The sequence below is a fragment of the Branchiostoma floridae genome, chromosome 5, assembly GCF_000003815.2.
Source record: "Branchiostoma floridae strain S238N-H82 chromosome 5, Bfl_VNyyK, whole genome shotgun sequence".
Lineage (NCBI taxonomy): Eukaryota > Metazoa > Chordata > Leptocardii > Amphioxiformes > Branchiostomatidae > Branchiostoma > Branchiostoma floridae.
This window is the reverse complement of record NC_049983.1, coordinates 15,768,901-15,785,123: the sequence shown is the minus strand read 5'-3', so window position 1 is coordinate 15,785,123 and position 16,223 is coordinate 15,768,901. Positions and strand designations below refer to the sequence as shown.

General features: G+C 42.5%; 2 protein-coding genes across 2 annotated transcripts; both read right to left on the bottom strand.

Moving 5' to 3' along the window:
• Nucleotides 1-99: 99 nt before the first annotated feature.
• Nucleotides 100-11,805, bottom strand: LOC118416073 (fibrocystin-L-like). The gene is made up of 16 exons (XM_035821130.1): nucleotides 10,913-11,805; nucleotides 10,186-10,401; nucleotides 9,670-9,939; nucleotides 9,028-9,276; nucleotides 8,368-8,529; nucleotides 7,279-8,196; nucleotides 6,834-7,002; nucleotides 6,305-6,438; nucleotides 6,024-6,104; nucleotides 5,191-5,903; nucleotides 4,694-4,844; nucleotides 3,925-4,034; nucleotides 3,668-3,744; nucleotides 3,202-3,437; nucleotides 2,585-2,851; nucleotides 100-2,143 (listed from the first exon to the last, which is right to left on the bottom strand). The coding sequence occupies exons 1-16, from the start codon at nucleotides 11,400-11,402 to the stop codon at nucleotides 1,506-1,508; spliced, it is 4,881 nt and encodes a 1,626-aa protein (XP_035677023.1). The 5' UTR covers nucleotides 11,403-11,805; the 3' UTR covers nucleotides 100-1,505.
• A 427-nt stretch (nucleotides 11,806-12,232) lies between these two features.
• On the bottom strand, nucleotides 12,233-15,482 carry LOC118416222 (fibrocystin-L-like). Its single transcript, XM_035821306.1, has 6 exons — nucleotides 15,479-15,482; nucleotides 15,003-15,155; nucleotides 14,413-14,622; nucleotides 13,905-14,065; nucleotides 13,302-13,503; nucleotides 12,233-12,855 (listed from the first exon to the last, which is right to left on the bottom strand). Exons 1-6 carry the CDS (start codon nucleotides 15,480-15,482, stop codon nucleotides 12,233-12,235), a joined length of 1,353 nt encoding a protein of 450 aa, XP_035677199.1.
• Nucleotides 15,483-16,223: the final 741 nt, after the last annotated feature.

The window sequence follows — 16,223 nt, the reverse complement described above, 5'->3', positions numbered from 1 at the left end:
TTTAATGCACAGGTACGGTCCAGGTCCAGACGGTCAGGTCCTAAACTTAATTGTCAGTGAACATTTTTGAATTGGTGATAGATTCTACACAAAAAATGGTCAATTTCGTTACTAAGGATTTTGTTTGGTGACTTTATTTGTTAACAACACTGTCTCTGTTAACTTAACCAAGTTTGATTGTACAAAACATGATAAAAATTACTATCGGTATTACTATCGGTACAAAATACGGTCCACCGATTTCTTTCAGGTCCGTTTTTTTCTGGGCCGGTCCTACAAGAAAAAAAAAACGATTTTGTACCTGTACACCTCTAGTGCGTACTGTTCTAAGTACCGAAATGTGGGACTTGCTTGCACTAGATATCTAGCTTAAGTCTTCTGACAAACCAGCAAAGCGATCATGACGTGTGTTTATGTATGTGGGTTCTTTGTAACATAGCATCGTCGAGCAACTTCATTTTCAATCAAATTAATCTTTGCTTAAATCCTTTTTGATGTCCACAATCATCGTGACCGAATTAAAATAGAACAAAGAACCGGTATATCTTAGAAGAATCATTCTGCGTTAATAGTTTGTTTTCTCCTTTAGTTTTGTGACAGTTAAGCTGTAAGCTACATAAGCCTTGGACTAATCATTGTTGGTCACTTTGCATGATGCCTATGTATAATTATGACGCATGTTAAGAGTAAGTAACAAAAGCAGGCCATGCAAAAGCTTCCAAATATCATTCAAAGCTTGTGTCATAATATCAATTAATTTCCGTTTCTTTCTGTTTGCGCTGTAATGTATGTTCTCATATAACTAGTAGCTATATCATTTTGAAATGATTTTAACCCTATACTTGTAGTGCTTTTGAATGATAAGTATGTGTCAAATGTAATTTGACAGTTGAAATAAAAGGTCTAACCAAACAAAAGACCATGTGATATCATTTCTAAACGAACGTGAAAAAACATTGAACAAAAAAAGATTACGAGTGTACATGCAACACAATTAACTTATAATTAGATCCGCCACGATCGTTGGGTTTCTCTGCTAAAGGCTATTGACTAAATAACTAAAAATTCTTGCTGTGTGCTTAAATTCGTCGTAGGCCATTTTGCGGTTTTAAAATCGTAGTTTATCCCCACCTGGCTATAGCAGAACCAACAACCAACAATGATCTGAGACTTTTATTTTGGTATGGGGATATATGACTTTTGTACGACTTTAACAGGAATGACCCCCTCAGTGTGTGATTGTGCGACGATCGTACGATGAATGTCAGAGCACCTGACTTCAGTTGGGGAGGTAAAAGGCGGTGGATGATGTGGGTTAGGCTTCGCCTTTGAATACCGTGCCCGAGACACATTGGATACCACTACAGCCTAAAAATGGATATGCGACTACCTTAAAACTTATACCTGTCATTTTGTATGAAGCACTGTTAAAATGATTAACTAACTTGACTACAGTGCCTCATTGTCCTCGTCTGTCAGTCAAAAGATTTGGCATAGTTCTGAGTTTAAACAAAGTGTAGGTCGCTGTTATCAACCTCGACATCGCCCTCCCCCGCCTCTTCTATTATCTCCTCTGCAGGAGTCTTCACACATGGCCCTCCCTTTTTAGCGGACCTCCTGGTATTCCTTCTAAAGCCCAACCTTGGCTTCAGACTGTGCGTTCTTTTCAAGGACTTGAACAATGAAAATGGTTCTCTGGTTACAGTCGACGTTGAAGCATCATTTGTGTCACTCTGTAATTGTTCTGCTGCCTGGTTGTGTGATGTTTTGTTCGCCGGTGGACTTATATGTTGAATTTCTGCTTTGCTACTTTTCCTAGGTAACTCTATGAACTCATACTGCTCGTCATAGTCGATAATATCTTTGGATGCCAGTTTGTCCTTTTGCGTCACTTTGTCTGTATTTGGGGATGTCGAACTCTGCCTTGTTGGACTACTTGGTTTCGGCGGCAGAAATTCATAGACGATCGGGACCTTAGCGATAGGAGTACCGACTCTGTTGTCCTCATTGCCGTCGTCTCTAGTCATGCCGACCATGGAAGACGATGGAGTATCCTCGTCGATGAATTTCTTGCCCTTAACGCCCTTGCCGTGAGGTCGTTTCCTCCAGTTGGCAACGACGACTTCGGAGCCCACACGACGAGCTGTGAAGGTAAAGGAAGGAAGATGTATCCTTACGTTAGATCAAGAATCTATCAAGTGTTTCTACAATATCAAAATGATTGGCATGATGAGGCAAGGTCGGTAACATTACAGAGATAGTTCGACGAAGCACCTTATTTTTCCTGAACATGACACTATTCTATTGACGAAGCACCTTATTTGTCCTGAACATGACACTGATCTAATGAAGAAGCAACAAGTTTTGACACTTATCAAAAAATTGCTTTCCTCTGTAGTAGACGTTTTTATACCAACAAAAGTAGAAAGATTCTGAGGAAGGAATGTGTTACAGACCATACGCATATATACACCAGCTCTATATACCACACTTATGTGCCTATCAGCAATTCCAGTTTTTCAAATGTGCTGAAAAGTAAATTACGAGAACTACGTAACCAGGACATATATATATTTGTACTCACCTGATTTCTTCTTGCACACGCAGATTATTATAACCAATAGGACCACGAGAAGAAACCCTCCTCCCGAGGATCCTCCTATGATCCACATCATCCAGTCAACTGTCTCTCCCTCCTCATCCGCGACCGATATCCTGTCCGTCCTCTGACTGAGGCTCGCTCCAGGAGGGTAGCTTATCTCAAAAACAATTCGGAATCCGTTCGAAGGTTTCGTGATCTGAAGATCAGTATAGTTTGCCCAACCATCTCTGAAAGATATGGTAACTCCTCCTGCAAGAATACAAAATTAAAGTTCGTTCAAGACTACAACATCAGCAAACATTAGATTGAGTAAAAATATTCTAGGTCAAAAGCCCAACTAGGTCAAAAGATACGCAGAGTACTTTGAACTGAACCGGCGGTAGGTGTCGACTTCTAAGCACCTTTGTCCCTCCGCCGACGTCACACATCCCAATAACCATTGTGATTGAGAAACGTTCTTTATCTTTCAAACGGAGACCGATGGATATAGTTAAACATACGGTGATTTATTCCTTTTGAGTCAGCTCAAAGTGTAATTTCTATACATCAGCAAACGTTCGCTGTTTTGGTGTAGAATTCAAACAACAGCTCATATGTACCTTGAAGTGGAGAGTTTTGAGGTAAGGTGTAGCCCTCTGCGGTTGCAGTGACAGTCCACGGAGCGGAGGTGTGGCCGACAGATGTGACTTGCCATCCGTTGATATCAAGAAGAACTAGTATCGGCTGAACTAGAAGTTTACCAACAGTGACATCATGCGGTGGGCTTTGATAAATCTCCATGGAGACGGGAACAGGGTACTTTACGATGATTGATGATCCCAAATTCTCGGACGAACTGAAAAGTAAATCGTACAGTTTATGGGAAAGGTGTCTTTTCGTAAAAAAAAATACCGCGTTTGGTTTATCTGTTTACACGTATATCTAATGTCTGTGTGATATTTGTAAGAATTCCAATTTATGGTTGTCTTTTTCGCAGATATTCATAAAAAAGTTAGGTAGATATTCATAAAGATGTCAGTATCAAGTTGTACAGTGTAGACTTCATGTTTTGTAAGTTTAACTTACCTTGTAGTGTTGGTAGTCGCGTTCCATACAATCTTCTCTGGAGGCGGAATAACATCTGCTATGGAAAGCGTCAGCACCTGATAATGAGGAACACAGAATTAGACGCAAAGACAGAAATTGAAATCAACATATCATCACCAATCTACAGTTAAAGCACTGTCTATATCTGCATGGTGGTCTGGATCGTTAAATGTATTTAAGTGAGTTTTCTTTTCAACAGCAGAGGTTATGCTACTTCAATATAAATACAACAATACCTCCAAACCGAGTTCGTCAGATATCGTTCCCTTCTGGTAACTGTTGACGACTCTCGCTGCTGCTGCCTGGAGCTCTTCCCAGGTAACGGACACCTCTTCAGCCTGGGATTCTATGTAACATTTTTGTAAACATTGTTATCTACCAAAGATATTTAAGAAGGGTTATGGTTCGGACATGTAATGAGGAGATCGCCGAATACATTTAGTCTGTAAAGTCTTCAACCAGGATTTCCACAACCCAAGACCACATGGTAGACCTCCTAAGCATTAGAAGGACCAGATCACAAAAGACACTGGACTAAGTCCTAAGACTGCGGAAACTAGAGCACAGGACCGTGCGACATGAAGATTCTTGACGGAAAGTAGCAAGAGGCCAGTCTCTGGCATAAGCAGGTAGACAGGTGTGTACCAAACGAATGCCTCTGTGTGCCTTATAGCTGAACACATCTCTGTATATTAAGGTGACAAGAATGCAACATACACAGCAAGCCCATGTATGGTAACGTTCAACTAAGTTAGGTGTGACGGATCGTTCAGTGTAATATAACCAGCTGCTGCCGCGCCGCGTGCCTGCGAAGCTGGTGTGTTACGCCGAATGGCGGTTATACCGGCTATATAGATACAGATACAGATACAGATATACAGACGCTGTTGTACTGTGACGTTCTTTTGAATGAGGCGTACTTTGATAATTGCACATCCTTATACCTTAAGATGCATACAAAACCACACGGTTAAACATTTTATCTTGAAACAAGTACTCTAGTACCTTCTGTCGTCTCAGACGGAGTCTGCGCAGTTGCCATTACGTTGACGTCATATCTTTCGACCGTTGGTAGAGGAGGGTCAGCGACCTCCACCTGTAGCGTCACCACCTCCCCGGACAGGTCACGCTTCCGCCGTCTGGAGTTTCTCTCGGTCTGTTTATTACAAAACATACTTCACTGTTGATTGTATTTCTAAATATTATTTTCAATAGTGAAAATGCTCCCTCACCATTTCTGCAAAATAGTTTAAATTGCAATTTTTCAAGAATCGACTTTGTAGATTTTCGCAAATCTTGCACTGAACAAAATCATTTCATTGTTGCAACTGATGCAATTCTAGACCATTATCTTTTGACAGGAATATGAAAATGAAAGAAAAGAACAACTGCATTGAAGTAGTGTATCCCATAGATATGTACTCTGCATGACTTCTATATTGAGTCAAAATTCTGTTTTTAGACGAAGACACGGAATTCAATGTGACTTATCATTTTTCTACCTTACTGATGATTCTCACGCGAGAGACATCCACCACCAACAGGTCTGCAAACTTCTGTCGCACTTCGTCGTCTCCGACTGCAACCACCTCCAGCTGTACATCCATGATGAGCAGAACAGTTGGAACAGTCCTTACCTCCACGGGCTGGCTCCCGGTTACCACGACATAAAACACCTGATTCTCCCTGTCAAAGTAGTTGACTCCCGTCTTGTTTGGTGGCAGCTTTGGGATGAACGTGTTCGCTTCGTCTTGTGTATTGATGTACAGCTGACCACCGGACAGTTTGCCGTTAGTTGGTGTCATGTACTCGCCTTCAACGTACACGTCCAGCCTTTCTAGTCTGTCATAGTATATCTGAAGCAATATACCTTGAGTTTCTTTCGTGTTCAGTAAATGCAAGCGTAGATTCTGTGGATTCGAAGCGGAAAAGAACACTTGGACCGGATGCCCTGTCGCAACAATCGTGTAGAAATTCGATATCCGCTTGGTACAGGTAGAGGCGCCACAGTCACCCGTAGCATGCTTCGTGGGTTCTTCAACGAGGTTGAGGTAGCCATTTTCCAAAATGGCGACGGGGCCTACACGACGAGTTTCCGTATCGGGGTCCAGACTTTCTATGACGAGCATCGAGTGGCCGATTCCGGTGCAGTTATATGCCTGCCAGGCGTCGTTTTTGAAACAATTCGGTTGACTGCCAAGCTTCCTTACAATACCTGGTTAACATAAATATAAATTCTTTATCTGATTTCTTAGCATCTTATTGACGTGAAAAATGACACAAAAGTCAATAAACAATTTGAAGACAGACCGTAGCTTTACAAAATTATATTTACCTTTGAACGGAGCCACAGAACGCAGTCCAAGGTTTTGAGCTGACAAGAAGTCTTTCATGCCTTCAGGAAGAAACTGATCATCTGAAAAAAAAAGGGAAAAGATCACTTAAAATTGTTGGATGCTACATATGCTTGGAATTGTTTGCAAGGTATGGGCATGTATTTGTTTTTAAAACATTTGTTTGTCGATAAATGGTGCTTTTGCAGAACGTAGACTAGGACAATATGAATTATTTACTGCCCTCTATGGAACGCCTTCGATAAACTATTCTTTGACTCACTATGCTGATTCCACCCATAGTGCACCTCGGGAATGACCGTTGACAGATTTCCGCTCAGTCCCGTGATGCCACCGTCCATGTCCCGGATGAAGGGAAGGCTGGAACCACCACAGCTGCTTTCCACACATGGAACCCTGTCACATAAAAACGTATTTTGTGATTCATTTCTTAATTCTTATGGAGAAGGAATCTTAAGTACGGATGAGCAAGGGGTCAGTCTTGTCCTAAGCACATATATGTTAGGCAAGCTTTCCTATCATTCTCTCCACAAGATATAAGATGAAAGAATATGTCATGTTCATCTTCTAGCTATAGGTCAACAGTCAAGCGTGGCTCTTCTTGGTTTGTCATCGTGGTCGACGATGACTTCTGCGTACATCCTAGTTTTATCTGTTGTGCACCCGCAGGTGGTTCAGGAGTCCAATTCTGGAACTGAAGGGTCGTCCGCAGTACTACTACAAGCGAGGCTACTTCCGAGTTAAGGCATCATATATGGTTAACAATAACTGCGTAATAATGGCGTGGCTACCTTTGATTTTCCCTGTGCAGAAATAAGCGGCTGTCCTTTTCTACGTCAACCATCCGGACCCCCTCAGCCACCACGGGGTGCATGACGTCAGCATTACTGGGGTTCGTCATGATGGCTACGTCAAGATTGTTCTGTGCACATCGATATCCGAAATTTGCGAATGTCACGTCTGTGTTAAAAAAAAAAGAAAGCAAATGTCAAATAAAGTGCAAGGCCTTTTTGCACCATTCAATGCTTAAAGTTGGCTGTTTTGAAAAAAAAAATAAGCTGACGTGAGCGATGACAGAGCTGTCGAAAGTAAACTCATTGAAAACTGTATTGAAAGACTGTCTGAGATAATGTGCTGTCTTGTTGGAGACCACCATATATCTTATTTGCTAAAGGAACAACTTTGAAATGGGAAAAAAGTCTTATATTAAATATATTCAATAACTTCATAACTTACTGTTGATGTTCAGCACACCGTTGATAGCAGGATATGACGTAGAGACGTGCCAAGGAGTTTCCGGTACATCCGGGGAACTTGAGGTGAAAGAGGGCCAAATGATCCCTACGCGCCCATTGGTTTGGCTCTTTGGTGACCGAAACACTGAGGTTTCTTCCGCTACTTCTGTAACCAACCTGTCTGTCACACAGTTGAACAGTGGACTACTTCCTACCAGGAAAGACTCTCGGATGGTGATGAATTTGTTTACAAGTTCGTGAGACAGCGCGGAAGGTCCATACACCATCGGCAACACTGCAACACCGTTGTCAACAAGAGTCACGTCATCAATTACAACGCTAGCCTCTGTGTGAAAGCTTATCCCGTAATCTAAATTCTTGTACCCCATAAATCCGCTGATCTTGGTACAACCCTGTTTCCCGTTGCCGGCTGAGATGCGGTAGCCGTGAAGCGATGAATGACCAACATTGCCCTCCATTGTATCACTGCCTAAGCTGTCACAAGTGATCCCGCTTGTTTGGAAAGCGATTCTCTCCGAACCTGCGACAGCGTTGCCTGTCAGTGTCACACCCTCTGCCTTTCTGACGTCTATTGCACCGTACCAGATCTTACTCCTTTCCTCAATATTTGGAACCACTGATAGACATACTAGGTTTTTGCTTATAACACCGGTGCGGCCTTCTATCAAAACTGTCGGCCCGACAGTCCAATAGAATACATTGTTGTTGATCTCTAAATCGGGAGAGTCAGTGGCATGAAGTCCGCCATATTGGATGTGATGGATGCTACTGTTGATGGCGTAGGAAGTTGAAAGTTGTTCATTGGTGGAATCCCCAGTGAAGGTCATGGTGAATGACCCCTGGTTTCCCCCTCCTCCTGATGGACCCGCGAACTCCACATCACTGATACGTGCTGAACCTATGTAAAGTTAAAGAAAAATGATATGGTCTCTTGAAACGGATAGCTCACTTAGTGGTCATATATACAATCATGTTTTTACGTGAACAACAACTTGGAGACGCTAGGAGTTTTAACATCTCTGTATCTCGTAGTCACAACGAAAAAATAATCGATAGACATTGACTTTACCTATGTGTGACCTGCTACCCTCTGTGAGTTGACCAACGTGAAGATGGACTGGCGGGTTGTTGTCAGTGGACATTGCAATCACTTGAAGATTCCTGGACATCAAACCAACTTCGGCTGCCATTGTGTATGATCCGCTATCGTCCGAAATGGACTGAGTTTCGCCTTACAGAAGGGAAAAGAATCAAAGAGCACTTTAGAAATTCCGTACAACGTGAAGTCTCGTAATCTAAATTTCACACAGACAATGCAATCAGTTATCGTTATGCGGCTGGTACACGCAAATGTCTAAGACTATCAGCCACCTAAATTTCCTAGTACCCTTGCATTCGTGCGCATTCTAGTCAAAGTTCATTGATCAAGGTCCTTTGGCAAGTTTTTGTCTACCCATCTAGGGTATCTTAAACTACATACCCGCATACGCAGCCGAAACAGTGAACTAGCATATTGTCAACTATTTTCATTTATGCCTGTTCTCTTAAGTTTCAACCTTCCGGCACTGAATTGCTCCCACTGTTGAGTAATTTACGTGCCAGGCAGGAGGGCTACCCACCCTACCCGTACGATGCCCCTTGCGGGGCCATTTCGGGGGATCCTGATGTATATGTACCGGCATATTTATTGATCTAACGCACATTTAATCTTCATTTTCGCCATACTTACCAAGATGTGTGTGCTGTAGGGGTGTGTCGAGGTACAGAGTCCGCCGGTCTTTCCCAACTTTTCTGATAGTGAATGTCTCCGCGTGATGTGGGTCGTAGCTTGTCGACGTCACCACAATCTCGTCCCCAGGGCGCCAGTCTACCTCATCTCGTACCCTGATTTTGTTGTTACCCGCGGCAAACGTTGAAGAAAGATGTGTCCACGTGACCGAATGGGGAGAACCGTGCAGTTCTAGTTTCCCATAAACAGCTAAATAAAAAAAAATACAATGTATATAGAAACAGCATGTCAAACAGGTTTCGAGCACAATAGTTTCATAAACAGTTGCAAAGATTGCAATAAAACCGTGAAAAATCTAGTTTAATACCTCCTTGTAAAATGTTAGACTTATTCAGAGATGGGATTCATACTAATAAAGACACTTAGAATCAAATCAAAAAAACTAGTCTACTCGGAGTACAATAGCATCGTAAGCAGGCCTACTAGTTGAGCTTTTTTATAGCGTATTATATGCTGTTCTCTGATTGTTTATCTGTAACATACCAAACGATTGCTTGCTTACTGTATGTAATGACAACTGACATGCAAGCAATACAATAAGCATGCATAACAATGCAATAACAAAGAAAAGGGTCCAGCTACCTATTCCAACAAGACTCTCAATTTCCGCCGTTGTCCTTTTTGCCCTAGAAGATAGGACATCCTCAATCGAACAGCCGCCGTGTAGAGCGACGGTTACTGTGTGACCATTCGGGACCACTTCATCCTCAAAACCGATGACGAGTCGACCACCAATGATGACGATGCAGGTCACGTTGATCACGTGACTTTGTTCGGTTGGTACTTCCAAAGTTCCCCGGATGAGCAGGCTGCCTAGTCGAGGAAGAGGAACATCCGCAACCATCCACAGGCCTGGAAGTAAATGGTTTCGGTGAATAAAGATAATAGATAACCACTAAAAAGCAAATTTGAGTACAAATTTGTACTATAACAAGGCACAAAAAGTACATATACAGCCCCAATAATCTGTCTCACAAAGGGAAAAAGAGACAATGTTGATATCATCCATAAAACGGAATAAATTTCAACTTTAACTTATCTTAATCTGTTGAAAGCACTCATGATCCTTCCAATAAAAGTAGTCATAAAGTTTAATACCTTCTTGAATCTCAACATTGTCGCCTTCTTGTGGTACCTTGTCCTGCCCGCTTCTTACACCGCCGCCTATTCGCCAGCTGGAGTCATGTGACCAGAAGACTGCATCACGTGGTCTCTTGGAGATGTAGACCGTTCCTCCACACGTCGGTTCGCTACAGTCGTGAATCTCTACGTATACGGATAGGTCGGTCGGAGTCTTCTTCCCCTTTCCACTAACTGCAGTAAAGACGTTGTGCATGGTTATAGCGGTTATGTGAATACATATGATTTACAAACATTTTGTGCTATATTCTATTTCCTTATATTGATACATCTAACATCACGGTCAACTTTAACCTTAAATTTACTCATGCACTAACCTAAAAAAACACAATATCGTTTCAACTTGAATGGTTTTAGTTACCAGACCAAGAGATGTTTAGATGTTTTGCGATCATTTTCTTCCATTCTAGAATCTTTCTAATCTTAAATTGCATAGTATCGGTCGGTGTAAGCATGCCTGTTATAAAATATATGCAGGAAGACATAATGATGCATGCAAAAGGTAATCTCAAAAAAGATACAGGGAGTTCTAGTTGCTCTGTCTTAATGACAGGCATTAATCATAACAGAAGTTTCCAGCAAGGCCCCTGAAAACTTTTCGATATTCCATTCCAGCATCTGATTGGCACTGTGCGAACCTTTCGATTTAAAATATGGTTAGTAATCAATAGCAATTGGCACGTACCCAAGTAGCTGAATGTGTTGTTCTCTAGATGCCACTGTAGGCTCTTGTGCTTCTGGTAGGTCAGCGGTTCGTAACTTCTCTCAGCGAGACGCTTGTTTATCAAAACCTTGTCGGGCTGGCTTGCGAGAGCATGTTTAATGACTAGGTAGTCACCATCTTTAAAGTTGTGCAAAGTAGCTTCGTAGCTCAAGTTGGTAGGTAGGCTGCCAGCCTGGAATTCAATGGTGTAAGTTTGCCAACTCGGTAACGTGGTCGCCCAGCCGTTTTGAAATCTGAGTCCGTTTTTCACGAACGGGACAGTTAGCGTTGCCGTGTCTGTGGATACCGACATGTTGCCCCCGCTTAGCCATCCGGGTTTGACTTTGTAGAAATCGCAGCGGTGCAATACTACCGACTTGTCGCACATGGCGCCGCTGACCAAACCCTTGCTGAACGCAGGGACAACCTTACAGTTCTCCGTGGGAAGAATCGGACTCCAGGGCAGGACCATGGCGTGCTTCTTCCCACTCAGTGATCGATCTAAGTCCTTAAACCAACACTCGCTTTCCCAACGAAAGGCAACTCTGTTGGGGGAGTTGTAAAACTTTAACCTTTCAACTTTGACATCAGATCCTGCCTGATACCACTCACAACCGGAACAACCACCAAGCGCCCCGCAGCCCTCAGTATCAAAGTGAACGAACGTGACATCCGACAATGTTACATCGTTTGATTGAGGAGTCCTAATGCCAACTTCCGTGCAAGGACCATCGCTATCAAATGCCGTCCTCGTCGCTACAACGACAGTGTCCTGTATCAACGGGGCATCAGTACTGTATTCTCCCTCGGTTTCGGTGTATTCGATGCCGGCAAGTCCGCTACCGATTACGGCTGCTTGATTGACTTGTACAGTTCCCACATAGGCCATATGAATTCCTCTAAAGCAGCCGGATGCTGTGAAGTTGCCAAAGGTGACCAACTGGTCTTTGGTGTTGCCGCAGCCTCCGCCGACTGCGGGGCGGTATGACGGGCTGACGAGAAGTCCAGCTCTGGAAGAATTAAAATTTCACAAAGTCAGCAAGAAGTGCAAACTACAGTGTACCAATTTTACAGAAAGTATTGCGTGGTAACAACTGACAAAAATATAACTACTTGATCACACCATACGATTTGGGCTGTGGATAAGGTCATAAATAACAAAGGTAGATGCATACAATACGGCTTCAATCGTAATAGACAATGACAACAACAACAATTTGTGCAATGTTGCATCTCTGATTGGTGTGAACAACACCCAAACAGATATATAAAGACATACAAGACTACTATGTGATAAAACGCTTACCCGTAGCAAGAGTACGCAGCGTTTCCCTGGAAAGTCGCCAGGGGGACCTTGCGAGGACAGACATGGCTGGTGCGGGCCGTTCCCCCGGTACGTGCCGGCAGGTTGTACCAAAACCCGCCGTACTCAGACCCGACCACCAAATTTCCTTCCAACAGGTTTCCAGGATGCCGAAGTAGAAAACCTGACGGCATCAAATCGTCCGCTTGAAGACTAACAGACTGTTTGATCATAACAGCTAAGTTGTTCTCAAATATGTTATTTTCTTCGTCCCCATCTTGAGTGAAGAACCCGTGACCGTTGACGTCATACAGAACGTTGTCCTTCACTGACAAGTTGTCGGTACCTTTTAACGCCAGGCCGCGGTTAAAACTTTGACGAATCACGGAGCTCCTTATAAACGACTCGCTGACGTCACCGCACATCCGAAACGTGATTGGATGTTTACCTAAGTTGTAACCCTTTCCGACGTTTGTAAATTCAACGTCCTGTACATGAATGTGGACGTGTGACGATGATGGATTCTCCGGATGAAGTATAAGCTGTGCGCCATATTGTCCCCGTCCCAAGGTCCGCCCGTGTCTCTCTTGGAAGCACGTGTTGTTACCAACATGCTGCGAATCTGAACAACATAAATAATATTTGTTGCCAGCATTTATATAATTCTTGTATCCTTACAGTACACGTCAGATAAATCCATTGTGTGCAGAATACATACGCAGATAGCCGTATGCAATGCTTCTTAAAACTATCGCCTACGTACATGATGTAGCCCTAAGGGTATATGTAAGTTACTATTAGGTAGATACGAATAAAACTTATGGCATATTCTGTTCGAAAGTAATTTTCAAAATCATCGCAATGATGAACGTCTTGTCCATTATAAGGTTTAATTGAATTTCTACATAATTATGTACGGATGCATACATTGCAGTTGCTGAATCGTGACATTATGAAAATACAAATTTAAAGATTTGACTATGATTATTAAGCAACTAGCCCAGAGACGGCTGTGAAGTCGGTTTCAAACTTGATTAATTCAATGTACTAATTATCAAATCAACCTACCTTCCACTACGTCGCACACGTCCTGCTGTTCTCGCCACTCGTCCTCGACATGTCCCCGGAACACGGTGTTCCTGTTGATCGGGAAGACCACCGCCCTGAGCCCGAAGGTCCATCCCGCCAGCTCCCCTTCCTCCGCCGTGTGTGTGTACCGGAGAGGGGGTGTGAAGTACAGGGTCAGACCGTCAGGGGAAACTTCGGTTACCTGGTAGAGGATACAAAAGGAGTAATGTAATTTGAGGTAATACAAATCGTCTCTAATTGCTTTCATTATAATACTTGTTAATGCTTGTTCTGAAAAGGCCGGCGAAATCGACGAATAGCTTGTGTCATGAACTATCATAGTATTATCATTAGTTGTTAGTTATTTGTATTAGTATATAGTTGTTCATATTGCCATACATTGTAACTGTTACAATTGTTGCGCAATAAAGTTCTTCTTCTGTCCTATCATTTGTCCAAATGTACAGACCACACTAAATCTTTCAGCATCATTCAACGAGCTTCAAACCACAGCTGCACGTGTGTTAACTGGTTATTGCTTTAATAGTCCATTTGGCTCAAATTTGATTGGACGGAAGATAACCATCATAAGCTACAACTTACGGTAACTTCTTCGTGTTGATCCCCGGCGTTCCAGTCTGCGGTGGCGGCGACTACGACCGTACCGCCCGGAGCCCAGTTCACCGGTTCCCGCAGGGTCACGCTGGTGTCTCCCGGGACAGCCGTCTCGTTCAGATGGGTCCAGCTAGGACTGATTGGCATCCCTGTAAAGAACAATATCTAGTACGGGAAAAGATTGTCGAATCTTCTCTGTACCATGCACATTTCAATATGGAAACGTCATAAGGATGTTTTACATAATTTTGAAAACCCGCCAGCGATATTGCAATAAGACCATCCATGATTTACAGACTCAACTACAGAGAGCTGCTTCGGTTGGCAAAAAGAAGACATTGAATCATTTTCTGTTGATTGTTCTTGGATCGATTCTTTATCATTTGTGATGTGTTGTGTCCTCGATAAGCATCTAGTATGTAATTTTGTTTCGGTCGTTTTTCTCGTATTCGTATGTTTTAAGTTAATCATCTTTAATTAATTAAAGGTTACTTACCATACATCTCAATAGTTCCTTCCCGAACTATCACAGTCTTGGCTCCGTACAGAGGAAGACCTTCTGTGCTGGCGTTTCCGTGCAGAACGATGTGTGCCCTGTGCAGAAAAGGCTCTTCCGCCGTGCCAATCCGCAAAATCCCTCCCTCTGTGATCAGGACTGCCTCCGCATGTAGCTTAAGATCCTTCTGCTCAAATATTAGCTCTCCACCTGGGAAAGAACAACAAACAGAAGGCTCCCATCTCTACCCACTTCGTTACTCTTCAAATAGACGTGTGCTCCACCATATTTTATAATCGACTGACCTTGTTATGTATGTATGGATGCATCCCATTCTAGGTTATCATTCACATGCTAACAGCGCCGAGTTCACTATCCCTTAAAGAACTCTAAAATACTAAGATCCAAATATCAGTGCGCTGGCTAAGCTTTTAAGAAATAGTAACATTTAGTCCAAATAGGGAGAATGATTTGCTGGAAATCGTTTGTTACCCTTAACTTACTAATAGGCTCAGTCACCAAGCCAATAATTATTCACCCTACTTTAGCCGAATTCTACCCATAGACCATTAGGAAGATATGAGACGTACCGTCTATATGCAGTAGTTTTAGTACGGTTGTGTTGGTGTCTAACAAGACGGACTGCCCGGGACCGATGGTGACGGTATCCCCGTCCTGTGGGACAGCGCGGACCGGCCATGTCAGCGGGGAGGACCACCGGTGGACGTACCGGAACGATACTCCTGGATCCTGGAGAAAAATAGATGTAATCTGTTTATGCTTTGAGCAGTACGTAAGTCTCCACAGCGCGTGCTCACCATAAGCAGCCTTGTCTTACCTTCTTTATTTTCCCTTCTATATTTTTTTGTATTTCATTTTCAATACCACTTAGAGGTGAATGCATTGTATTTGCTCTTTTAACCAGTTAGTTTCCTTTTTGTGGATGAGGAAGGGGGTTTAAATTGTTAAGCGGAGTTCATTTACTACGAGAGAAGGGTAGAATGAAATTCTGAAGAAATTTACTTGCATTTATTAACTTGAATCGAAACACTCTACTTTCATTTACCCATTCTACGTCTGTACTGTTCTACTTCTTCAAACGCGTGACATTCTGTGTAAAGAATAAATTCTGGCTGCCAGTAAGCGGAAGTTGCACAAAATGACCTATTCAAATTCAACTCAGCAGTGATCGCATCACCAATGCTAGAGACATAGAAACGTACCATACAGGCTCTCCCATGGTTACCCACTGTAACCAGCACTTCAAAAGACCCGGATGTAGCGGAGTGGCCCAGTTCACACTGAAGGGTGGTGCTGTTCTCACTACTGATGGTACAAGTGTCATCTCCGATACGAACGGTGTTCAGGCCGTCACTACATTAGAAACGATATCATAATTTTTAGTCATATTATTTTTCTGGCTACATACACATGGATGCTATTTCATGTATGAATAGGTGGAAGCGTCATTGATCTCGCCAATTTTTATATGATATTTACTTTGAAAATTCAAAGCTATGTTTGATAACATATACACAGACTTGTCATGCGCTACCTATAATCGTTAAGATGCTAAAGACGATATTCTAACAAACACAGTGCTAAAAATACATCAAAACCTATGTAGACTCTGAGGTAAACAGCATTAAGCCTGTTTGATAGTATAATCAGCACCAAGGACAGCGTAATAAACTTTTTATCAAACATATTGGATACGTTTAAATCAGGAAATAATAAGCTTGTTGTCAAACATATTGGATACGCTTAAATAAATAATAATAAGCTTTTTATTAAACATATTGGATACGTTT

Bases quoted from the DNA above. Each gene is read 5' to 3' on its own strand.
- LOC118416073 (XM_035821130.1), bottom strand. From the start codon at position 11,402: ATGGTCCTGCCCTGGAGTCCGATTCTTCCCACGGAGAACTGTAAGGTT. The intron at 3,745-3,924 runs GTATTGTTGTAT...CCTCATTATCAG, and splicing joins CTGACGAACTCGGTTTGGAG to GTGCTGACGCTTTCCATAGC. The intron at 3,438-3,667 runs GTAAGTTAAACT...TTTACTTTTCAG, and splicing joins GCGACTACCAACACTACAAG to TTCGTCCGAGAATTTGGGAT.
- LOC118416222 (XM_035821306.1), bottom strand. The intron at 14,623-15,002 runs GTACGTCTCATA...GTTCTTTCCCAG, and splicing joins AAAACTACTGCATATAGACG to GTGGAGAGCTAATATTTGAG. The intron at 14,066-14,412 runs GTAAGTAACCTT...TGTTCTTTACAG, and splicing joins AGGAACTATTGAGATGTATG to GGATGCCAATCAGTCCTAGC.